The sequence below is a fragment of the Brachionichthys hirsutus genome, chromosome 10 (assembly GCF_040956055.1).
Source record: "Brachionichthys hirsutus isolate HB-005 chromosome 10, CSIRO-AGI_Bhir_v1, whole genome shotgun sequence".
In the NCBI taxonomy this organism is placed as follows: domain Eukaryota; kingdom Metazoa; phylum Chordata; class Actinopteri; order Lophiiformes; family Brachionichthyidae; genus Brachionichthys; species Brachionichthys hirsutus.
The window spans coordinates 2,170,787-2,195,956 of record NC_090906.1 but is presented as its reverse complement, the minus strand read 5'-3'; the positions used below and the strand labels follow the sequence as shown (position 1 = coordinate 2,195,956).

The following is a 25,170-nucleotide window of genomic DNA, read 5'->3' as shown; positions in this document are numbered from 1 at the left end:
AGTAGCGTGTGTACCGTAATAATATTATGAACAAGGTGATAGTGAGAGAACAGTGGCTCATGAGTCTCTAGGACAGGGGTCCCCAAACTACGGCCCGCCTCCACATTTGGCCCGGCCCCCTGAACAATACCAGAAAAATAAATATATATATATATATAATTTTCCTTTCCATACAACATGAGTAGCCTGTGGGGGATCAATAATGGTATTCGGTGCATTTAAGAGGGGTCATTAAGTCAATCTTGTGTTTCCTAAAAATAATATTGATAGTGGAGAATATATTAATATCATGAAGAAAAGCATTCTTGCTTTTGTTTGGGACAATTTTAATGATGATCACAGACGACCAGAAAGTTAATGTTCCATGGCAAACCCGGAAAGGGTTATTTGGTTATTATTTATTTTATTAATAGTGTTATTATTTATTTCCTGACTTTTTTTCTGTGAATAACGGGTTATTTGATGGCTGTCTGGAAAACAATAAATGTTTAGGCCCCCCCTGCCATCGTCACACTTTTCCTGTACAAACTGACCCCGGCCCCCCATCAGAGATGGGAAACGCTCTGTGGCCCTCACAGGAAACGGTTTGGGGACCCCTGCTCTAGGATAACATACTATTAAGTAGCTCGACCATGATGTGCATGAATCTCTTATTGTTTTTAAATGCTCATGAATTATGGCATTCTGCTCTTGAGCCTGGATCCAAGACAAGGAAGTTAAAAATGAATGTGTGTGTGTGTGTGTGTGTGTGTGTGTGTCTTTCCCAGTCCCACCCACCATCCATCCATTTGAGTTCCCCCGGTTTTCAATCGGCCAAAGAGTCTTCATCCCTTGCGTGGTTATGTCAGGGGACCAGCCCGTCTTCATCACCTGGCAGAAGGACGGTCGGCCAATCCCGGCCAGCCTGGGCGTCACCATAGACAACATCGACTTCACCAGCTCCCTGCGCGTCTCCAACCTCACGCTGATGCACAACGGCAACTACACCTGCATCGCACGCAACCAGGCCGCCGCCGTGGAGCACCAGAGCCAGCTCATTGTCCGAGGTGAGTCACGGTGTCGCGTCGGGTTTCGGTGAGTAAACTGAGGCATCGACGTCGATCGATAAGACGTTGATCAATGCGATGAACAACTCGATTTGCAGTTCCTCCCAAATTTGTGGTGCAACCCAAGGACCAGGATGGCATCTATGGGAAGGCGGTGATACTGAACTGTTCTGCTCAAGGCTACCCCGTTCCCACGATCCAGTGGGAGTACTCTAAAGGTAATCATACTCGCATATCAATATGCAGTACGCACATGTGGTACTGCAGTGACTCACACATATCCCCTTTCCGGTTTGTTGGAAGTTTTTCTCAAGTCTTCAAAGAGTTTTAACTGGTTGACGTGTCGGTTGGTATGATTTTTTTTTTTTTTTTGTCCTCTGGCAAAGTTAGATCCAAAAAAAACATAACGTCCTCAGCCTTGAGGTTGAATATATAATAACACCCACCTCAAGTCTCAGTAAGCAGGGTGAGATTAAGCACAAGCAGCGGTCCGAGAGACCGTTTTATTTCTCTCAAAGTGGGAAACGGGAGGAAGATTATATAACGGAGGAACGTTATCCCATTGCGACACAATAACGGCGTTTCCTGAATTAAAAAAGCCCGGCTATCAATTGCATTCATTCTTGTCAGTTATCTCTCTGCTTACTTACGTAATGTAAACACTTCTACGTTGCTAATGGATTGATTGTGAAACGTTGAAACGGATTTGGGTTTGGTCTCACTCGTCACAGCTTTAAATGTATTGTTTGCACACAAGAAGAGATTTTCAGTGTTGATGCTCAGTCTGTCATTTATCCTGCAATTCCCTCAGCGTTTCAGGAATCATCTCAGGACACTAGCGTTCCTGATGAGTCGGTATTAAAATGTCGCCCCCCCCCCCGCCCCCCACCGTCTGCAGCAGCCGTTTCAGTGGGGCTCCATCCTCCGTGGTCGGGTTCGCGGCAGCGCTAGGCTTCGGTAGGCTTCCTGACGAATGACGACTCTGTGCTCTCCGACAGGCGCTGGAGTCCCTCAGTTTAAACCCATCGCCCTCAATTCCGGCTTTCGGATCGAGGTGCTGATCAACGGCTCGCTGTTCATCAAGCATGTGCTGGAGGAGGACAGCGGCTTCTACCTCTGCAGAGTCAGCAACGATGTCGGAGCTGATGTCAGCAAGTCCATGTATCTCAATGTCAAAAGTAAGTGTCAGGGGAGAATCCCAGCATGCATGTGTCTTGGTTCTGATGCCACTGTTGCAGTCACTAATGATCGTATTGGATCGGCTGGTTCAGACTGGTCCCGTTAAATGAAAGAGTTCACTCTGAAGCATGAAGTTAAGTGTGATGAACTGGAGTTTGTCTGCGGCCTCATTGGGGTTGTAGTTTCTGCCTGATAGAATTCCACGAAAGCAGCTCACACTGCGCCCACATCGCTGCCACGTATGTTGGAGGAAGCGCAGCATTCATCCGCTACAGCCCAGGACTTAACTCGTCTTCATTAAGCCCTGAATTCCACATGCAGGCAGGAGCTGCCATTGGCTGAGAGAGCGGAGAGAAGAGGGCTGGAGTTGGAATCGGTTTCCTTTCCTCCTTTGAGTCTTGTCATTTTTATTTTTCTCTCTTCCAGCCTAGATAGTTAATCTGATGAAAGATACTCTCTTGTTTTCATTATTATTATTCTTGATCTCTTTTAATACAAGTCTCTATGATCTAACCTTCATGCCTGATCCATGTATGTCAACTGACCGGAGGTAACACCCGTCATGCTCACACATACAGGCGTCATCGCTCTTAAGTCTTAACCAATCAAAGATGACGGCGATGAATTTAAATGTGTTCGTTTTTAACATGCTTCCTTGATTGCACGAACAACAAAGCGTCACAAGTAATGGCAGAAATCCACAGAAACACACCCTTGTGTGTGTGTGTGTGTGTGTGCGTGTGTGTTTTATGCCTCTGTGGCTCTTATCAAGCCATAGCAGGGTGTTCCCTGCTGAGTGTCTGCCAGCCACTGCCCAACAGGCCGCCCCTCGTCCACGAGCCCCCCCCCCCCCCCCCCCCCCCTCAATGAAATACATAGACGTAGCATCTCTCCTTGTTTTTAGCTATAAGAACTTCTGATCCAGCTTTTTGATTCCCATCTGAAAAACAGGCTGTTCCATTTACTTCCCTCTTGATTTGACGCAGACCCTGTTAATAGCTGTCACGAGAGGAGACGCGCTTTTTGACAGATGAATTTATGTCCTGCTCACAGTCACTAGAAGACATTAACCCCCTGAGTGCCTGAAGGTTAGAGTCAGCCTCCTCCATTCGGTGCGGCTGTTCAATAGCAGCATCTGCGTTGGGTGTGTGACCCCCCCCTGCTGTATAAAGCAGACAACATATGATCACGTCTCCACCACACAGCGAAATCTGAGTATTGATTTTGAATGTGTTCATGCCCGATTTATATGTGTGTGTTTGTGTGTGTGCTCTGTCGCTAAGGTGTCTGTTGTGATAGTCGTTTGATTCTCTGTAGTAACCTGAATCTCCCTGAGCGACAATGGAGCCACTCCTCATCCTTGATCCTGCGTGTGTGCGTGCGTGTGTGTGTGTGTGTGTGTGTGTGTGTGTGTGTGTGTGTGTGTGCAGACAACTACCTCATTGACCCTTAAAGCCTCTCCGTGTGCTCAACAGGCACCGTTTGGAGCTAAACGTGAGGCTGTAACGCGCTCTAATTTTTGGACGCTGTGATATTCTGTACACTCTGTGCTGTTTTCATGTCTATCCAAGCAGCCCTGCATCGCTTGGGCACTGGCAGCTACTTAAGAGGGCTTAGGAGCCAATTAGGGAGGCACGCAAGCTGACGCACTCACGTGATGGATGGTGTGATCTTCGCGGTGTATTATTGGCTGTCCAAGTGTGTCTTTGATGTATCAGTGAGCAAGCAGAGGAAAATCAATATCATTCATCAGAAACACTGCGATGCATCGTGTGGTGATGCGATCGGGTGGCGTGTGGGACACAGGTGAGCAAACAGGCTTATAAGCACACACACACATACACTAATGAAAAGACAGATAATGTGCAGCCATTACTAAAGAGTAATGGTGAAGGCGGCTAATGCAGCGGCTCAGACAGGTCCCACTCTGCCAGGCCATTGTGGTGGACTCCCATTCAAATGAATTGCAGCCATTGTGATGACCCCAGCTTGGCACTTTCACTGTTATGAGCGTCTGTGCGTCGTCATAGTACCCCATGCATCCTCCTGTACGGGGATCGCTGCGCTAACAGCGAGCGGATGTTGCCGCAGGATTAAGTTGTGCGTGTCTGTTTGTCTGAGTGTGCCTGGGTTCACCCTTGTGTGTTTACTGCAGCGATCGCTGTTTGCTCTGTCCCGACACCGGCTGCAGGTGGAGTTTTTTTTTTTTTTTTTTGTCAGGCATCCCTGCCTCAAAACACATGCAAAATGAGTCAATTCATTACCAAACCATAGTGGACGCTATCAGTCAGTCAACAGCCACTCAGTGTTTATCGGGGCCAATTAAGACCAATCGGGGCTGTTAGACATCATAATGTGGGCCCGAGCACTTAATGAGGCTTTATTGAGGAGGCGGTAAACGGTCCTGTGGTCACTGAGCGGGTCCAAAGCGCCGCGTCCTTCAGACAACCAGGAGGAAGTCCCCTCTTCCTCTGATCTCTTTCTCTTTCATCTCATTTACCCATCTGCATCCGAGCCTCCTCCCTCCCACCCCAGCGCAGAGCCCCGCCCGATCTCCAGGCATATATTTAGCATCATGCTTCATGTCCAAGCCAATTGTGCAGCTAAGAGAATTATTTCAGTACATTACAGAAAGCCAGTGAACCAGCGATTCCTCTGTTTTCGACACAGAGCTGCCCCCCCCCCCCCCCGTCTCTTCTCCAGCGCCCACTTACAGCGTGCCCCCAGGGCCGAGGGCGCTGCATGCATCCCCGGCTCGTCTTGTCTCGTCTGGCCCTCCTGGCGGTGATGGGTGACACCGGGATAAAAAACCCTCCAACATCCAAAAGATTTATTGGACACGACCCCAGAAATCCAACCGTTTTATTTTATAATGCATAGATTAAAACGACTACCGGTATGTGGTTTGACAATTAATATCCATCTGAAACCTGTCAAAAGACGAGTGTATCCTTATTTTTAGACTGAATGATCATCACCATCGTCATCATTAAGTTTAGTATGAGCCTGTGATATATTAATAGATTCTTTTGAACAACAATACACATAATATTGTTGGTAAAACTTCTGCTTCATCGGTTAAGGTGAGATCTGAGGCGTTTCATATCGGTATGCATAACAGCGACTGACTCATCATGATCAAACGTTTTTTAATGCTAATCGATGCAATAAAATACGGGCGTGTAAATATATTCATAGAGAAATAGGCTCGTGGATGAAATGGATTCAAATCCAGACAGCAATGAGATTCCTAAGAGATCTAGTTAATGTGCATGTGGCACAGTTAATGTTTAGCAACAGTTGATTTGGCTCAAACGATGCCTCTGAAAATCATCACCTCAGTCCTCCCTGCTTTCTGTGATCATAGATGAATAGCCCCGCGCTGAAATAGCCGTTCTCATTCTCGTTCTCCTCCATTTGGCTCAGATTCAGTTTTCCACATCACTAACACCACCAGCGAGAGACAATGGAGCCTTTTTTTTTTTTTCCTGCGATGCAACATTAAGGCTGCGATTGTGCAATGATCATCATACCCCTGCTAAAATCGACGGCAGGTCTGCGCTCTATTCCCGGCTACCAGAAAAGGGCCCTTTCCCTAAGAGAGAGGAGAGACTGGAGAGAAGGGAGGGGAGGAGAGGAGAGACTGTCCGATGCTGGTTGGCATGGTAACCTGGCCAGGTGAAAGGGGGCCTGCGAGGAGGGAGGGAGAGAGGGACTTTTGTCTCATGGGAGTAGCCTATCAGCAACCAGCATATCCCCCACAATCCCCTGCAGGCTCAGGCTTATCATCACTGCCCTCTGGGTTGCTGTGGAGGAACAGGGCTTTCCTCACCGCCACAAAAAACACATTACGGTGTGCAGTAAACATCCATCGCACACAATAACACAATTTATTATTATTATTATGTATTATTATTGTTGTTGTTATTTATAATTATTTGTATTGTGTGTTCAATTTAAAATCGAATCTAATGTAATAATACATCAGATTTTAGAGGGCTGGTACGTGTGTTTGTGTTCACGGCTGAATTAGATATCCGTGGATTTGATCCCTACTGAGACATGAGACGTTTTTTTAAAAATGTTTTTTAATGTTTTTTAATGTTTTTTTTCTGCTCCACTCTGCCCCATCGTCCTGTTACTATAATTCTACTGGATATTAAAGAAATAAATCAACACAACAATTACAGGGCCACAAAGTGTGCCCCAGGGCTGGCTCAGCTGGGCTGCGTTCACACACACACACACACACACACACACACACATTGCATGTACCTCATTTGTTTGCGTTTGTGTGTTGTGCTTTTTATTTGATGTTTGCATCATGTTGACTGTAGAGTTGCTGAGTGACTCGCATTGTAAAATATAAATAATGAGGTTGATGAGAAATTATTTTCTATGCACCAGCCTCAGGAATAAAAAAAAAAAAAAAAAAAAAAAAGCTGTGATGGCATAACAATGATGGGTAAAATGTTTACTCTGTGTGTGAAAACTGCACAACCCTGTTAGAGTACTGTGTCTGTCAGGGTGTAATATTAAAACCTGCATATAATGTGTGATTATACATAAATATACTGTAACTTTAATGTGCTGCCCCCTCAGCGCCGTGATGCTAAAGGTCACTAGTAGTTACACTGCAGACATCCTCTGTGGAACGAGTGGGCGGAGCTTCCTCCATCTTTGTGTGTTCCTCCCCGTCCACCAGAGGCGTCTCAGAGCCTCTTACGCAGCAAAATGAAAGTGGCTGTGCACCAAAACGATAGCGTTTAAATAAAGTCTGAGTACCCCCCCCCCCCCCTCACTTATCCAAATGTGTCTCACAAAAAATTCATACTTGTCATGCAAAATAAATCAGCATTCTTTTCCACAGCCGGGCCCCAAATGGCTGCAGAGTAAATAAGAGATGAGGCTTAAATGTTTGCAACCTCTTGCCTGACACTTCCCATCACATCACCGAGGTCGCACTTTGTGCGTTTGTGTGTGCGTGTGTGCAAGAAGGAGCTCGCACACACACACACACACTCACAGATTCCTCAGTCTGCACAGGCCGTTGTGTGTGTGTCCACATGGGTGTGTGATTGTATGTGAACAACATGGGGAGCAGAGGGTTGCTAGACACTCTGTTGTGGGTGTAATGAGGCATGCATGTTGTTAGCGTGTTTAGCGTTGTGTCCTCAGAGGGCTGTCGGAGCATCGCTGCAGCATTTAGGACCCTAAGATACAAGATGTACGCTTGTTATTTATATTTATCCTCGCCATACACGGTTTTCATTTTACAAATGGTTAGTAATCATTAGATGACATGTTTTTGTTTTTGATAGACATAGCTCAGCCGTGCTGTGCTTTGATGTTTGAGTCCTGACAGGGATAAATATGTCTTCGGCTCCTATTGGATGTCAGGACAGGAAGACGTTTGTGTTTAACAGACGTGTTCTAGCTAACAGGAGCTAGCAGGCTTGGCCCCTTTGCAGCCCTGCAGGTACTCGCTGTATGCACTAACCAAATAAACACGCCAAGAAATCCTCTTCTCTTTCTTCATTCCAGTTCCTGCCATGATCACATCGTACCCCAACACCACTCTGGCCACACAGGGTGAGGGGAAGAAGATGAGCTGCACAGCTCATGGTGAGAAACCCATCATGGTGCGCTGGGAGAAGGAGGAACGCATCATCAACCCCGAGACCAGCCGCTACGTGGTCTCTGTCAAGGAGGCGGGCGATGAAGTCGTCTCCACCCTGCAGGTAGGAAGCTACGCTCTGGGCAGTGTAAAGAGGACATTTGGATTGCATTTGTTGGATATTTTAAAAGGGAAGCCGCGTTATGCTGAAAAGCTTTCGTCTCTATGGATTCAGACTTTATTTATTTCCAGCATGAAATGTTTTAAGAGAACAAGAGCTGCGCTGTTTTGTCAAGGTTATTTTACACTTCCATTATTTCAGATATGAAGATGCTTGCAGGACATAATATGTTTTAAATAAAATGTTGTGAAAAATGTACATTTCTGGCAGATTTTTCACAATTGGTTGTTAAACAGGAAGACAACAACTCCCATGATCCCACATTTGTTTTTATTGGGAGACTCCTAGTGGTGGAGAATGAATACTGAGCCTTTAATGCTGCATGAAATCCTTGATGCAGCTGAGATGGTGATATCTGTGTACTGTAAAGCCACGATCCTTGATCATTGCCTCATTTCAACGAGCCGTGAGCTAAAAGTAAAGTAAATCACGCATTCCTTTGTTAAAGTCCATATCCGTGAGTTGCAAGATCAAATCCACCCGCATCTCATTTCGTTCCACTCTGAGCTCATTCCTGTGTATCCATCAGATCATGCCCACAGTGAGGGAGGACTCCGGCTTCTTCTCTTGCCACGCCATCAACTCCTTTGGTGAAGACAGAGGAATCATCCAGCTCACAGTTCAAGGTAAAAACCCAAACCCTCGACCGAACAAAACAGTCTCGACCTTCCTACCCATTTTAGATGGTGGCAAATTTAAAGCTTCCCTTAATCTGATTGGTACCAAAACAACAGCATGAGTTTAACGCTGTGCTTCATAGAGCCCCCGGACCCCCCTGAGGTGGAGATCAGAGAGGTGAAGGACAGGACCATTGCACTGCGCTGGACTATGGGTTTTGATGGAAACAGCCCCATCACAGGCTTCGATATCGAAAGCAAGAACAAATCAGGTACAAGAAAAGGAGTTGGGTCATTATTAATAGATAAAACATTTACCGCTTGTTAAAATGTGATGGTTGTTTGACTGATATATAATGTTCTAATACACTTAGCTGGGTTTGACACGCCCCCTTGACCTCAGTGACCTCAGTAAATCTCACCTTCTCCCTTCCACAGCTTCCTGGGATACCGCTCAGAAGACCAAAGATGTCTCGCCTCAGCTCAACCAGGCCACCATCATCGACCTCCACCCTTCCTCTACCTATAACATCCGTATGTTCGCCAAGAACCTGATTGGCAAGAGCGAGGCCAGCAACGAGCTCACCATCACCACCGACGAAGCTGGTGAGAGTTCAGAGTGTTCTCGTCACTCCTCAATAATGTGCACAGGCAATATAGCAGAATCACATCAGTTAAAAAGTCGGAGGTGAGTGGAAGACGGGAGGCAGGCGGAGGGGGCGGGCCGACGGAGTGAATTCATTAAAAGCCCGGTGACATCAGCACCACTGGCGCTGTTGCATTATTGAACACACGCTGACCCCCCCGCACGCTAAAAGCTGAACTTTTCAATTAGCAGCCTCAGTAGTGAATGTCACGCTACGCTCAATAGCGCCCCCCCCCCTCACCCCCCATCTCTGCACACCCAGCACAGAGCGCTCATCCGTAGCTCAGCAGCCACCTATGAAACCAAACATCATCATTTGTTAACAAGAAAAAGAAGATCTGGCGTTGATGTGTTGTGGGGGTTTTAACATGCTCATTGGGGATGTGATCTCAGCTCCTGATGGACCCCCGCAGGACGTGCAGCTGGAGGCCCTCTCCTCTCAGAGCATCCGGGTCACTTGGCGGGTAAGTCAATCCCACCCAGTGGGTTTATTTACGTATCCGCGTTCGCATCGGAGATTGTTTCATATGACGTACGCGGTCATCACATTAAACCTGCGAGTTCTTGATGAGATCGTCTTCCTCGTATGATGAGTTGAAATTGCATTGGGCTTCTATTCACATCTATTTTAACATGTAAAACCGCTGCTGTTAAAGGGGCCTTATTTCCAATGCCAGGTGTGGCACTTTCAACATAACTTTATTAATCTGCCCTGTGGGGATTCATCGATCTCTCCTCATATGTGAGGGTTAGGACGCTTCCTTCTAGGTATTTATTTCCATGTGTGACATCAGCCCGCTTCTACGTCATCTGCATCAATCACAGATTGTATCATTCATAGCAGTGGACTTGGAACACATGGAAACTGCGGCACCGTCGCTGTCAAGTAGAATGAAACCTCGTTACCCCCTTTATCCCTTTGCTAGACCCCCAAGAAGCACCTCCAGAACGGCGCCATCAGGGGCTACCAGGTGGGCTACAGGGAGTACAGCTCAGGTGGAAACTACCAGTTCAGTGTGATCAGTTTGGAGACCACAGGAGATAATGCAGAAAACCTGGTGCTGGACAACCTGAAGAAGTTCACCCAGTACGGAGTCGTGGTGCAAGCCAGCAACAGCGCTGGGACGGGGCCCTCCTCCACAGAGGTGGCCGCTACCACGCTGGAGGATGGTAAGATGAAGGCTAGGATATATTTAGCTGTGTGATGTTATGCTGAATATTCTGAATATGAAAAAAAAAGAGGTAAAGGGAGATCTGTGAGGCTATAGCCCCACCCAGTGGAAACCAGAGGCTCGTCCACCCACATTCTCATCGTCTGATCTTCCTCCTCAGTCCCCAGCCGTCCTCCAGAAAATGTCCAAGCCACTGCCACGTCGCCAGAGGTCATCTCCCTGTCCTGGCTGACCCCTCCCAAAGACGCTTTAAATGGAAACCTGCTGGGCTTCAGGGTCATCTACTGGGCCAACCTGCCTGATGGAGGCATGTAGTAATTGTTTGGTTGACAAATATGTTCTGTATGCAGGAGCTTTCACAGTAGCCTTAGCATTAGCCTTTTACAGAAGGGACTATGCATCCTGCAGGCCACGGGAATCTGATCTGATCTAATGCACAAGACAGTGAAGTTATAATTGGATATTGAAAATCCAGATAATTTGGAAGGCTTGAGACACGAGTAGCATCCTGGACCCAAAACCATCTGGTTCCATGCTGGTCTGAGATGGACACAGATATCACTTTTATGTGAATGATGATCGTACCACCAATAAATCTAAAAAACATGAAGTCCACGCTGAAGTGGAGAAGGTTGATTTGCTGTGGCGACCCCTGGCGGGACAAGCAGAAAGTACAGTAGTAGTAACAGCATGCCCCACCGCTGTCACACGCCGCGTTTGTCTCAGAAGGATCGGTTATGACGGCGTGATTACCTTTGACCCCTGCGTTGTCGCATCATGTTGACTTGCTTGTAGAACAGGGCATGACAGCCGGGTGTAGTTTGCACAGTAACAGTCTGACGATCCTCAAATTGAAATCTAAATATACTTATTTGTAATGTTCTGTCTAAATATAATATACTGTGTATAGAGTCAGCACATCTTAATTAACATCTGTTAATTGTAGTTAAGCTCATGATTTTGTAATAGTCCAGAGCCGTATGAGGGAATGTAATGTCAGCGACCAGCAGAGGGCGATACAATTAATGACATTAATCATTCAAATGTTTAGAGCTGAAGTTAAAGACCCGCCTCCTTTACATCCCAGCATGAAGTTGCATGCTTTTAGAGGCGGGAGGAACCTGGAGAACCAGGAGAAACCCCGGGCGGGCACGGGGAGAACATACAAACAACGCACAGACAGGATTCTAACATGTGCCTTCTTGCTGTGAGGCGACAGCGCTAACCACTACGCCACCATGCCGCCCTTGAGTCTGGCATCTTCCTATGACTAGGACATTTGTTTTGAAAAGCCCTGACTGTCCTCTTTCCTGTGCATCAGAGCTGGGAGAAATCCGGAACGTGACGACCTCCAAGCCGTCGCTGGAGCTGAACGGACTGGAGAAGTACACCAACTACAGCATCCAGGTGTTAGCCTTCACCCGGGCCGGCGACGGCGTTCGCAGCGAACAGATTTACACCCGCACCAAGGAGGACGGTAAAGGAGGCTCCGCCAAACCTTTCAAATGTGTTGCACAGATGTGTCGGCGCTCATTCTGTTCAGAATGAAAAGCCTCCTGAAAACATTAACGTGTCTTTTTTCGCTTCAGTTCCCGGTCCTCCAGCTGGCGTGAAAGCGGCGGCGGCATCAAACTCTGTGGTGTTTGTGTCCTGGCTTCCTCCTCTCAAAGTGAACGGCATCATCAGGAAGTACACCGTGTTCTGCTCCAACCCACACCCCACGGTAACGCGTTTAGAACCAGATTGTTACCGTTTAATTTACTCGCCGTTACTCCGGGGTTGCGTGACCCCGGAGTCGAGTCCTGACCCTCCTGAACGTCTTCCAGGTGAGCAGCGAGTTCGAGGCGGCCCCAGATGTGTTCTTCTACCGCATCCCCAACCTGAGCAGGAACCGTCAGTACAGCATCTGGGTGGTGGCCGTCACAGCGGCGGGGCGCGGAAACGCCAGCGAGCTCATCACCGTCAAGCCCATGGCTGAGGGTGGGTGTCAAATCTTTTACAACATCGAAAACCCGTCCCATGTGAGCGCTTCAGGGGGGGCTGATGAATCATGTTGGGGTTCTTCGCCGCAGCTCCGGCCCGTATCCTGACCTTCAACAGGACGGTGACCACCCCCTGGATGAGGGACATCGTGCTGCCCTGTAAGGCGGTGGGGGATCCGTCCCCAACCATCAAGTGGCTGAAGGAGATGTGAGTAGAGTTCAAACACGAGCCGAGTCCCTCACGAGAACAATTCTCAACGCGTCCGTCTTTCAGCAACGGGGCGCCGGCGCCTGTTGCCATCGACAGCCGGCGCAGCGTCCACGGTAACGGCAGCCTCGTCATTCGCACGGTGAAAGCTGAGGATTCTGGGAACTACACTTGTGTGGCCAGTAACAGTTTTGGGTCAGACAAGACTGTTCTCAACCTCCAGGTTCAAGGTAGGAGACGTCGATGAAGGCGTGCTCTTGTGGTCCAACGCCTTTATTCACCTCCGCTGCGTTTCCCGTCTTTAGTTCCGCCTGACCAGCCGCGCCTCACAGTGACCAAGACCACCACCACCTCCATAACCCTCTCCTGGATCCCCGGAGACAACGGGGGCAGCTCCATAAGAGGTCAGACCCAACAGGAGCCTCTTCTTCTTCTGTCCCTCCCATCCAGAAGCTCTTCATTCACCCCCCCCCTCCCCCCCTCCCCCGCGTTCTCCTACAGGTTACATCCTGCAGTACTCGGAGGACAACAGCGAGCAGTGGGGGAACTTTGCCATCAGTCCCAGTGAGCGCTCCTATCGACTGGAGAACCTCAAGTGTGGCACCTGGTACAAGTTCACTCTCACGGCCCAGAATGCAGTGGGGCCTGGGCGCATTAGTGAGATCATTGAAGCAAAGACTCATGGGAAAGGTACCAGTACAAACACAAGTTAAATGCTTTCTGTCCATTAAGTCAATTAATTAATGATCAAATCAAGGTCAGGCTCTACGTTGTTATTCTTAGTCTTTGTTCTTAAGTCGTCTCTGAACACTCGTCTTGCTTTTCTTTGCTTTGCGGGGTTCCCGCTGCAGAACCTCAGTACTCTAAAGACCAAGAGCTGTTCACCAGCATCAACGTCACTCGGGTCAAACTCAACCTGAACGGCTGGAATAACGGCGGCTGCCCCATCACCTCCTTCACCTTGGAGTACCGGTCCGTGGACACCCCCACGTGGACCACGGCGCAGCGCACCTCCCTCACCAAAAGCTACATCCTGTACGACCTGCAGGAGGCCACTTGGTACGAGCTGCAGATGAAGGTCTACAACAGCGCCGGCTACGCCGAGAAGAGGGTCAAGTTTGCGACGCTCAGCTATGACGGCAGTGAGTTGACACGACAACAGGAAGCGACGCGGGTTCACTGGTTTTTGCTGTCCGGGAAAACTGGCTAATTTCAATTAGCTGCTGTAAACATCTGTGATAAGCTCCAAGAAACTAGCAAATGGCTGCAAGCAAAGGAGCAGATCTCCTGCTCTGTTAATTGCAGGGCTTGAGGCTACAGGTAATTAAGGTTCCCTTAATGAACTCACCATTAAAAATACACGTAGTCCTGACTGGGAGCTCAACTGCTAGCCTGCTAGCGACTCAGTCTGAGGGCTAACAGCTTCAGCGGCGTTCTGCAACATTAAGCTGTGATGCTGCATGTAGCATGTCACATTAGCATAGCATAGCAGTGTAGTAATTCATCATGTGTCATTCAGGGACACGAATGAAATGTTTTTTTTGGTTTTTGTTCTGTGACATCACGCTGATGATGTCACAGCATCGGTGTGACACGTTGACCTCCTTGTGCACAGGCACCATTGCTCCTTTGGTGAAGGCGCCCAATGTGAGCGAGAACAACTCCGGTGGCGGCGAAGGTTTGAAAATGATGGTGACCATCTCTTGCGTGTTGGTGGGCATTGCTGTCATCTTCATCGGGCTGCTGGTGCTGAGGAGGAGGAGGAGGGAGCAGAGGCTCAAGAGACTCAGAGGTGAGAGTCGGCAACGGGCCAGACTTTAAACTCGCTTATTTTGTAAAGTAAAGTGATGCTTTCATCGTTTCTATTCCAGATGCTAAAAGTCTGGCTGAGATGCTGATGAGGTAAGAAGTAAACTCCGCCCTCCCTGTCGTCTGTGGGGACTCGTGATGACGGTGGGTTCTCACGAGGTCGTACTTTGTGTTGCAGTAAAAACACCCGTCCAGCAGAGCCAATCAACAAACAGCAGCAGACACTCCGAATGCACATCGACATCCCCAGAGCCCAGCTCCTCATCGAGGAGAGAGACACCATGGAGACCGTCGGTGAGTGTTAGTGTGTGTCTGTGTGTGTACCCCCCCCCCCCCCCCCCCCGTTAGCTAGGCGCTGAGCTTGGTCTCATTGCTGCCCTGCAGACGACAGATCCACCGTGCTGCTGACCGATAACGACTTCGGGGAGACCCAGAAGCAGAAGTCGTCCACGGTCACCCACACCGTTCACTACCAGTCCCTGTCCCAGGCCACCGGGCCTCTGGTTGACGTGTCTGATGCCAGGCCAGGAACCAGTAAGTCCAGTACGGACCTTTTCTTTTACTTCATGATACCTTCAATAACTTTTACATCCATCTTTTCACCTTTTCTGTGACGTTTTCCGTTTTCCCTGCCCTTCGTTTACTTCCTACGTTTCCGTCCTCTGTTGGTCGTCAAATATTCGGCTTGGATCGAACGCTGACAAACGTAGTTCCTCGCTGAATGTTTGTAAATGCTCCGCCCAGCTGCCCCCTGTGGAAGTATTAGATACACGTTTACATGAAGTATGTTTGTAATATATATAAATGACAAGCCTCCCCCTCCCCTCCTCGCTCTCAGACCCTACAGCCCGCCGCACAGCCAAAGCCGGCCCGGCTCCTCGGAACCGCTACGCCAGCCAGTGGACCCTGAACCGGCCCCACCCCACCGTCTCCTCCCACACACTCAGCACCGACTGGAGGCTGCCCACGCCCAGAGTTGCAGGTTCTGTTGATAAGGAAAGTGACAGCTACAGCGTCAGCCCATCTCAGGACACGGGTAAGGCGTTTCAGGGTCCTCTCCCGACATCCCGACGTCCCATTAACACGCAGCACTAATTCCTGCACTAACCCGAAAACCATGTCCAGACCGAGCTCGGAGCAGCATGGTGTCGACGGAGAGCGCGTCCTCCACCTACGAGGAGCTCGCCAGAGCCTACGAGCACGCCAAGATGGAGGAGCAGCTGCGCCACGCCAAGTTCACCATCACAGAATGCTTCATCTCCGACACCTCGTCGGAGCAGATGACGGCCGGCACCAACGACTACACCGACAGCCTGACCTCCAGCACGCCGTCAGAATCAGGCATCTGCCGCTTCACCGCTTCCCCGCCCAAGCCTCAGGACGTCAGCCGGGTCATGAACATGGCCGTGCCCAAGGCCCACAGACCGGGTGAGGACCTGATGTCAGAGGTCACGGGTCTGCCTCCGCCCAAACCCCAACAGCACGCCGACCTTATTAGAACGGGTTGGATGCCAACAGCTAAACCTCCTGCCTTCTACTGACACCTAAAATAAACTAACACATCAACTAATGCTAACAATGCTAATCCCAACGACAGGTCTCAGAATGTATTGATTTTGATCAGCTGACCTGCTCCAGACTTGAAGGAACACGGCACATAAAAAGGATGATCCGAGATCTTTCGCATGAAAACGCCACAAACCTCTGTTCTGAAATGGAACATGAGTAAACGTCATTTATTTTAGCTTCAAGCACGAACGTGTAAAAAATCACCTTCGCCAAGGCCACCAGGAAATAGTCTCCAAAATCTAAAGGTCGGATCCACTGGATCAAATGTGTGTGTGTGCGTGTGAGATTGTGCTGAATGAACTGATTTAATGCTTTGGTGGCTAACAGTAGCTCCGCTATCGTCACACATGAAGGTGAGTAAAGACACGAGGAGTCTGGACTGAGCCTCGATCAGAACGGAGCTGCTCACCCATTCATAAACACAAGACGTCTGACGGCGTTGTCTGCCTGCGTCCCTCTAACGTGCGTGTCTGTCTTTCTCCAGGGGGCGAGCTGGTTCACCTTCCTCCGTACCTGCGCATGGACTTCCTGTTAAACCGAGGCATGTCCTGCTCGGGCTCGTCGAGGGGGACGGCGAGCGGGGAGAGGGCGGCCATGGGCCAGGCCTGTCTGGAGCCCCAGAAGAGTCGCTCGCTGAAGCGACCCTCTCGCATGGCGCCGCCGACGCCCACAGAGGCCCCCCAGGCCAGCAGGGACCCAGCAGCCCAGTGGCAGCCCGGCTCTGCGGCCACGCTCCCGCACAGGGAGGGGTCAGAGCTGGCCCAGGCCGCCAAGCTCAGCACCTCCCAGGAGTCCCTGCTGGACTCGAGAGGACATCTGAAACAGAGCAGCAACCCGTACGCAAAGTCCTACACGCTGGTATAACAGCAGGGGTGCGTAGGGGCGGGGCCAGAACTCACTCCAACACTGGACTCAACACTCAAGCGCAGTAAACGGACTCACCACAGTTCTGTATATACGGCTCCCTCCAAGGGCGGCCCACCTTTACTAATCTTCTTTTATTTATTTTAGAGCTTTCTTGTTTGTATTTTACTTTTTCTTTTTTATTTGTTTCACTTGAGAAAAAAAAAAAAATCACACATTTGAAACGACTCCCGCCGGGAGCTTTGCCAAACTAACGAGGATCGCTGAGCGTTATTTATTCTTCATTACTGTTAATCCTTTATAATTAATCATCGATTCTTAATTATTAGTTACCAGCTATTATTGGTCATCAATTATCGATTACCAAATGCTCTGCTATCACTACGATGTTTTCATAGAAACACGGCCATCTTTATTTTCATCTTCTGGAGCGGAAGATGATGATTTGGAGTCCCTTTTTTTTCCTTTGGATTATCCTTCTGAAACACTGAATGAAACTCGGGAGGAATCTTGGACAGGAAGCAGTTGAAACCAGTCCAAACATTTCAGATGCTTTCAAATTGTTACTTTTTTGATGAAAACAAAAAAAGAATCTATTTCCTATGGATGCATGGGGACTGACCGATTAAACAGACAATGAGGATTACCATCGAGGCTGGACGGCCCAGTCCGGCATTTTGTCACACTATGAAATGATCCCAATGTGAAGATTTATTATTCTTATTACTATAAATATATATATGAAAAGAGAAATCACTTTTATTTGTGGATATTACAGGGAAGAATAATTGATTTGGTTAATAAAGTCCTTAGTCACGTTTGCACATATCTTGTTTTAATTAGGAAATGGAAATCTCTGTTGATCTTTCTCTGTGTCCCATTCTCTGATGGTGCAATATGAAAAAAGAAAAGTATATGAAAACTATTGCTCTATACTGTACTGTAATGATGAAAATAACTATGTTGTGAGTATACTTACAGGGCCGGACGCTCCGGCCGTGTATTCAGGTGTAGTTTGCCACTGCTTGTTTGCCAGGTTGGTAAATGATGTTAGCTAGAAAAGGGAGGGTTTAGAGAACTAATGGTTTGCACTTCACAACCCCCCCCCCCCCCGACTCAAGTGTGTCCAGACAGACCCTCGCTCTCAGTGCACTAGGTAGAGCCTTCGGGGATCGCACTCCTCAGTAAATTTACTGTTGCTGCATTGCAGCGATTCTCCTCTACAGGGAAACAAACGTGAGACAATCCAGCAGAATCCCCCTTCAAACCAAACCAATAATGTCTATGGGAAATATCACAAAAAAAGAAATGTGGGTATACGTAACGAGATGTTTTCTGTTGCTGTCTGCTCTGGCCCGTTCTGTTCTTTCTGTATCTCTGAGTTAGTCAACAAGGGAGAAGAGTTTGATCCAAAATGCTGTGAGGTCATTCTGTCGGTTTCTATATGATTAGTTTCTATGATTGAGCTTGTCTTCATTATGATTATACATTTTAACAAAAGTTTTAAAAAAAAATGTCACTTTTTATTTTTAACATGAGTGATCGCCACGGCGACACTGGAATAAAGAAAAACTAACACAAAGTTCTTCTCAAATTTGATGAATAAAATGGCTGTTCCCCAAAGTGTCCTCCGCGGGTTTGACATGAGTGACTGATGCTGGTGGAGAACCAGAACCAGAATCCTGGGTTCCATTTGGGCCGGAAGCTGTCCGGTCATCCGCAGTTCTCTGTGCGGCCGGCAGGCGGCACCGTTGGGACGAGTGATGAGCTCGTCCCAACAAACAGCAAACAGTCAAACAGACGCTCTGAAGCAAAACACATTTATTATTGGTATGAAATTAAATGAATCTTTCTTACATGTTAATTACAACAAATAATCTATGATTAATAGTATATAAATACATGTATTTTACTTTTATTTTATTGTAGACTCAGGCATAGAGGACAGTTAATCACACCAAACAAATCATTTACGTACAATAATTGATCTGCATTGCGCTTAGATTATTAGATTAGAGCAGGGGTGGGCAAAGTGTTTGACTCGCGGGCCACAATGGGTTCTAAAATTCGACAGAGGGGCCGGGCCAGGAACAGATGGATAGAGTGTTTGTGTGAAGTACTATAAATGACGAGTAAAAGCCATTACAGGTAGAAATACAGGGAAAAGGGAAAATGAATGGTTGATTTCATCAAATGTTATTTGATGATATAATCTGGGCAAATTCGGTGGGCCGGATTAAAAAACCCAACAAGCCATATGTGGCCGTAGTTTGCCCATGCCTGGATTAGCGTGTACTGTTTGCTTTGGATGGATGCATGGTTCCATTTCCTGTAAGATGATGTCCAGAGTCACGTGCGGGTTGTTTCTTAGATCAAACAATCGCTTCCGTTTACGGAATAACTGGTGAAAGGGAATTCTTGGGAAGACGCGGAGCAGGAATGATGCTTAATTATTACCAGCCAAGTTAACCCATCGCTTTCACAGCGGCTGCTGGTGAATGTCAATTTGAACTGTCGCCACGTGGAGCAACAAGCTGGTAAACTGTGGTTCTACTCCTTCTGGAGGCTGAGGATCCTACACCGGTTCAGTAATGGAACCTGCCTGCTCCATTACTTCCACGGTCTTAAACCACAACTCAGTCGCCGTGGAAACGGGTTTACTCACTTCTGTCATTACGGCGCTTTCAGGCCAGCCGGATTCAGCCTGAGGAATAAAAGGAGACGGAATATACAGTCACGAACTCCCAGCTACTGACCGCTGCCATCCGCTATCTTTTTATTTTCTGGACTAAAATATTTGATCTCCTCTCAAATCAGCTTCTGGAGAGAAAGCGGCTTCAATCGGATTGATCTGAGCCATCCTGAAACGTCCAGTCCAGAGCCGAACATGTCAAACTGAGTCAGCGAATTAATGCAGTGATGAATGTCTCCTTAGCAGGAATAGATTAAAGACCAGAGCTCCACGTCCATCTTGTACTGAAATCGACTGAAATTATTGTCCTGACACGCGACTGAATACTAAATATTGGAATATATGGTAATCAATCATTTTTTCACTCGACAGGAACAGCAGGAAGATTTCAAATGACGCAAAGCGGACCAACTCCTTTCAGATGTTTTTATTCATTTGTGTGTGTGTGTGTGTGTACGTGCATCGTGCATGCATAATTCCTGTGTGTGTTTGTACAGCATGTTTGAGCAGTGTGGACGGAGACGTCACTTAAATCACAGAACAAGAACACAATCGGAAGCGAAGCGCGGCGTCTACAGTCACACGGGTCAGAGAGAGGTTCGTGGCATCAGGTGAAAAGTCGGGATGGAGGTTAGAGCCACCCCCCCACCCACCTCCCATGTCCAAACACAGCAGAGACATACGTGGTGAAAGCACTGGCATCTGAGGGTCACCTTGGTCGTGAGCCGACCCCCCAGCTGGAGGGTTGACGTGTGTGGCTTTACGTCCTGCTGAATTAAAGACGTTCAAATTGAGGTTATCTATGAGGAAGATTATCTGAACTGGTTATTAAAACGGGTGTGAAACAGTAATTATCACAGAAGAAGAAGAAACTCTGTAGCTGCAGCGACACTGAAGAATCACCGAGATAAAAACCAGCAGTAACAAAAAGATAGGAAAGGTCAAATTCCCGTCGCCCACTGTTTGACATCGTGTTTGAATATAATTGTGACCGTAAGTTAATAATTGCACACATTCACAAGGATATTTAGCCCCGCCCCCACCCGCCCTTCTCAGTTCATGATAGTTTGTTTAACATGCAAATCCGAAGAAGTCGACCCGGCTGACCCCGCCGACCTCTTCCCGCTCTAAGACTTTTCATCCTTCTTCTTTTTCTGGAATTTCCTGAACTGCGACTGGATGGCCACGGCCGCCTTCTCGGTGTCCGGGTTCTCCATGTCGATGTCGAAGTCCTGGGGGAGGTCGCTCTTCTTCTCACCTGGGGAGGGAGAGAATCTGGGCGGTGACTAATGAAGGCCCGGCCCAAAAGAAAGCAAACTTTAAAAAGGTGACCAGCTCAACCACAGCACTGATCCCCCAATGCGAGTGTGTGTGCGTGCATGTTTGTGTGTGTGTGTGTGTGTGCGTGTGCCTATAAAGTGTAACTTATTGATTTTAATACTGAAGCGATGCCCTTTCATCCAATCCGGGTCCTGACACACCGCCGACCGGTAATCTTGGCAGCGATCCTGTTTGGGTGATTATTACAACCTGGCAACCTACGGAGCGCCGTGAGACCTGACCTTGCGCTGAGTGGTCGCCTTACTGTAAGCAAACCAGCTTGGAAGCAAACAATGCGTGATACAAACAGCGGCCTGTGCTGACGTCACTCGTCATCGTGTCTCAGAGAATTTATCACGTGCCGAAAAACGAAAGAAGAAAGGAAACAGACAGCATTTCTTAGCTCTGTATGTGACGTGTTTGGTGTGTGTTTATGTATTGACTGAGTTACTGAAGCGGTTCTGGGGGGCGGGGGCCGCTTTGTTTGTTTGCTTGTTTTCTTTTATTACTTTGGTTTTGACCCAGGTTTGAAGAGTGTTTTGTTTAGAGTGTCACGGCTGTGCCGCTCTCCACGCCCACTTCCCCGCCTCCACGCTGCAATCAGCTGATTCCTGTCACCTGTGCTCCCGTCACCAGCTGCAGCACATCACCAATCAGCCCTGGCCATTACATAAGCCCAGCCCAGAGAACAGAACCCCGCTAGATTGTAGTGTCGTGTTTGAACTCTTTCCAACTCTGCTTGAATTGAAGTTACTGGGATAGCTGCCGACTGGAAGAACACCAGAAAATGAAATGTGTAGAAAGAACAAGAAAACACGGTCTGCCCGTTGTACTTCAACCAGTGGGTTCACCGGTCACCAGACAAAAATACTGAGTGTGGACTGGTTGCTAGAGAGGAGCCAGTCTACCTCCAAGGCACTGCCAAGGTGCCATTGAGCAAGGGCCCCTTGTTCTTATTTTGCTGAGGCCCCCCAAATAACCTGGGCTGGCCCTGGATGGAAGGCTGGTGGTCATATTGCCCTCCAGATGCCCCTCCAGTGTTTTCAGAGGGGTGGTTGCTACCAGAGGCGGTGTGAATGCCGCTCCATTAGAAGAACAAGCCCGCGTCCTTCTGTGTAAATGAATATTATAAATCTAATTGATAAAGAAGCATCTTGTTATAGTCTTTATTGGCGTAAACTGGACTTGGGTCACTCTCGATAAAGACGAATGGGTAAAGACCATGTGAAGAAGGGCCGTGCATCCATTGTGATACTTTGGGAAACTCTTCAGGTTGAACCGAAGGGCTAGGTTGCTATAGGTCCCATGCAAGTTCAGTCAGAAGGAACCCAACAGTAGCGTTCTGCGTGGTTCTGCATAAAGGTTCTGAACATACCTTGGCCAGCGGATGGTTTGTTCTTTTCAGTCATCGCTCCAGATGCTTGTCTCTGCAGAGGAATCACAGAAAAGCATGATCCTATTTGTGCTACCTATTCCACGAAATAAAGAAATACATTTCACATTGATCCTTTACTCTTCTGGTTTTTCCATTTGCCTTCATCTTCTACTTGCTTTTTTTTTTTTTTTTTTTTATCTCCGGAGCAGACGGACAGTAGCTCTAGAAAAAGCAACAAATATGAGAGGAGTTTAAGTTTAATTAAGCTCCTTCCATTAAAGGTCACATTTCAGTGAGAAAATGTTTGTAGTTCAATGCCGGAGCTAAAAGCGTCTCTCTGTAAACACCAACAGGAGGTGCGGATGTTATTTGAGTCTCTGGTGGGCGGCTGGGTTGTGATAAATGCATCCTGTAAAAAAAAAAAGTATTTCTGCTTCAAACTGTAACACAAAGTCAGAGTCAAAGAAAGAACATTTGGCCTGTAAACGTCTTCAAACTTCTTTGATGGCATTTCATCCAAAGAAAGAATCCCTGCTGAGATGCTGCCCCATGTGGAGGAGTCTGGTACTGCTGCGCTGCTCTGCTGAAGAGGGTTCGGGTCTTCTACTGGTCGGGCTTCATTCCAACCCGAACCTACGTGGATACAAGAACCGGGCTTCCTCCTGCTGCACCTCCACATCACCAGGAGTCAGCTGAGGCGGCTGGGGTCCCTAAGGAGGCGTGTCCCACTGGGAGGAGACGACTCCCGGGTAGAGCTAAGCTGCCCCAGGAGAACTGGAGGAGGTGGTTGAGGAGAGGGAAATAAGGGCTTCTGAATTATTACACTGAACTTTTTTTTTAATGCATGCTGATAAGCCATGTTAAAAATAAGAATTAACTGGACAGCAGTTTTTTTTTTTTAATTCCGTCGTCTCCAACCTGCAAACATACGTGACGGGAATGTGACCGCATCTTTACACGCTGAATCTTTGCTGCTTTTCCATCCTACTCTGTATCGTCATCACGCCCCCGCCTCTCTCTCTTTCTGCCTGGATACAGTCAGCGCTTGCATAACCAGTCCTAATGTGCATGGGGATGCCTCTCCCGACTACACGGTTCCCTTTGCTGCTCAATCTTCCCTTCTTTCTCGCTCGTTTCGCAGCATCGCTTGCTTTGCTGTTGCTACAGGAAGATTTTCAGAGGGAGATGCTCGTCACGGCTCATTTTACTCCTCATTTGATCTTGTTTGATTCGAATCGTGTGATCAGTTCAAGCAAATGAAGATGTATTGTTGCTCCTTTTGCTATCATAATGCTATCAGAAGGCTATCATTATATTATCACGATGCTATCATGAAAGCTTTTGTGGTACATAATTAGAGAATGAAGAGAAGGAGAGAGAGAATAAAGTTTAGAGTTGTGCTGTGTTGCCTTTAGTTTGTTTTAAAATTATTTCACAGATATTTTCAAAAGTAAGCAAAACAGAAGTAAACATTTACACCAAAGCTCGTCCTAAACATACGGTAGTTTTAAAGGGTGATTTTAGAGATGAGATTTGGCCAGGCTAAGCCTCTCTGGTTGCAAGGTACTCTATTTAATCTACATTTGGGAGCAGCCAATTGAGGCTTACATTTTTTTAATCTAAGCTTTGAACATCCAGCGAGAGCCTGCCTGTTCCTGCAGGGTTAAAAGACGTGTGATGTCACAATGCTAAAGCTAACTCATGTGTTGAAGCTGCTTTTAAACGCCGACTGCAGCGATGAAGTTGACATTCGCTGTGAGACGATGTGTGTGTTTGTGTGTGTGTGCGGGGGGGGGGGGTTATTCACCCATGATTTGGTGGCCGCTTTACTTCTAGAAACATTAAAGATGAAAGAAAGGAAAAAACGTTTACACTTCTAATATTCTTGTCCAGCGGTACAGTCTCTAGTGTTGGTAACCATGACAACAGGGTTAATGCCCTCAGTGAGCTGAGCGTCTGCAGCGATGTGGCGTCCCACTCCCCGAGGCCAACCGGAGCGTTTGGCGGCATAGTAACGTCGCTATGATGCTGTCCTCCTGCGCAGCAACAAATGTCCACCATGGCTGAATGATAATGTTTCTAATAAAGGCCGACGTCAGAGTTTTAATGTGAAGTACCGGTACTTTGTTCACATCTCAGTTTTATTTGATCAGAATGAAGGAACGTTTTTACATGAATCTGATCATCCGATTTAAAACGTTTAGCTACTTTCACAAATGGCTAAAAGTGGCCAAAGTATTTATATCAGCCTTTAAAGTCTATTTTAGTTCATCCCTCCTCAGAAATACAAACCACATATTATCATCCAGGATCACAGGTTGGATGGGATTGTGGAGCGTTGGGATTGTGGTTGAGCAGTAAGAGTTTCAACCACAGCTTAAAATACACGGTTTAGTGTCTATGAGGTTGATCAGAAAAGATCGGGTTTGTTTCGGATCGTAAAAAAGATCAGACCCGGAAGCAAACAAGACAATAAAGCCTCCTTCCGTGCTTGTTTGCTGCTATTTTTGGATCTTATTCTCCAGAGAAATTCCATGTTGCTCTCAGGATCTATTAACAATTTAACTGGGAGAAACTGGGTCGCAGACGGCTCTTCCCAGCACCAGCACCACCCTGAGCAGCTTCCCGCCACCGGACCAGTGACGGACGCGATGCGTGAACCGCGATGACGTCATCTGTCGACACGGTCATGTGACCTTCGCTGTCACTGCAGCAGAAAAAAACAAAAGGTGGCTAACGTGAACATTTGCTGCCTTTTTTTCCCATTAATTTCCGCAACAGTGGGATTTTATGCAACGTAGCATTCCTGTGATATTATCCTGTGGTGCTCGCTGGTTCCACTGCCACCTACTGGACTGGCATGCACACTACAGTGTGGACGGGGGATCATTTC

The 25,170-nt window shown here is 47.7% G+C and overlaps 1 protein-coding gene across 1 annotated transcript in view; it reads left to right on the top strand.

Moving 5' to 3' along the window:
- dscama (Down syndrome cell adhesion molecule a) overlaps positions 1–16,890 on the top strand; it is a 49,099-nt gene extending 32,209 nt beyond the window's left edge. The window contains exons 8-32 of the mRNA XM_068744115.1: positions 768–1,046; positions 1,145–1,264; positions 2,045–2,224; positions 7,770–7,966; positions 8,553–8,649; positions 8,784–8,912; positions 9,079–9,246; positions 9,680–9,750; positions 10,213–10,456; positions 10,619–10,765; positions 11,780–11,935; positions 12,048–12,181; positions 12,285–12,438; positions 12,531–12,648; positions 12,715–12,878; positions 12,954–13,052; positions 13,150–13,338; positions 13,500–13,790; positions 14,264–14,440; positions 14,520–14,550; positions 14,636–14,751; positions 14,842–15,000; positions 15,296–15,493; positions 15,583–15,885; positions 16,511–16,890. Of these exons, the coding sequence (XP_068600216.1) occupies positions 768–1,046; positions 1,145–1,264; positions 2,045–2,224; positions 7,770–7,966; positions 8,553–8,649; positions 8,784–8,912; positions 9,079–9,246; positions 9,680–9,750; positions 10,213–10,456; positions 10,619–10,765; positions 11,780–11,935; positions 12,048–12,181; positions 12,285–12,438; positions 12,531–12,648; positions 12,715–12,878; positions 12,954–13,052; positions 13,150–13,338; positions 13,500–13,790; positions 14,264–14,440; positions 14,520–14,550; positions 14,636–14,751; positions 14,842–15,000; positions 15,296–15,493; positions 15,583–15,885; positions 16,511–16,890 (4,301 nt within the window). The remainder of the gene's footprint in view (positions 1–767; positions 1,047–1,144; positions 1,265–2,044; positions 2,225–7,769; positions 7,967–8,552; positions 8,650–8,783; positions 8,913–9,078; positions 9,247–9,679; positions 9,751–10,212; positions 10,457–10,618; positions 10,766–11,779; positions 11,936–12,047; positions 12,182–12,284; positions 12,439–12,530; positions 12,649–12,714; positions 12,879–12,953; positions 13,053–13,149; positions 13,339–13,499; positions 13,791–14,263; positions 14,441–14,519; positions 14,551–14,635; positions 14,752–14,841; positions 15,001–15,295; positions 15,494–15,582; positions 15,886–16,510) is intronic.
- Positions 16,891–25,170: the final 8,280 nt, after the last annotated feature.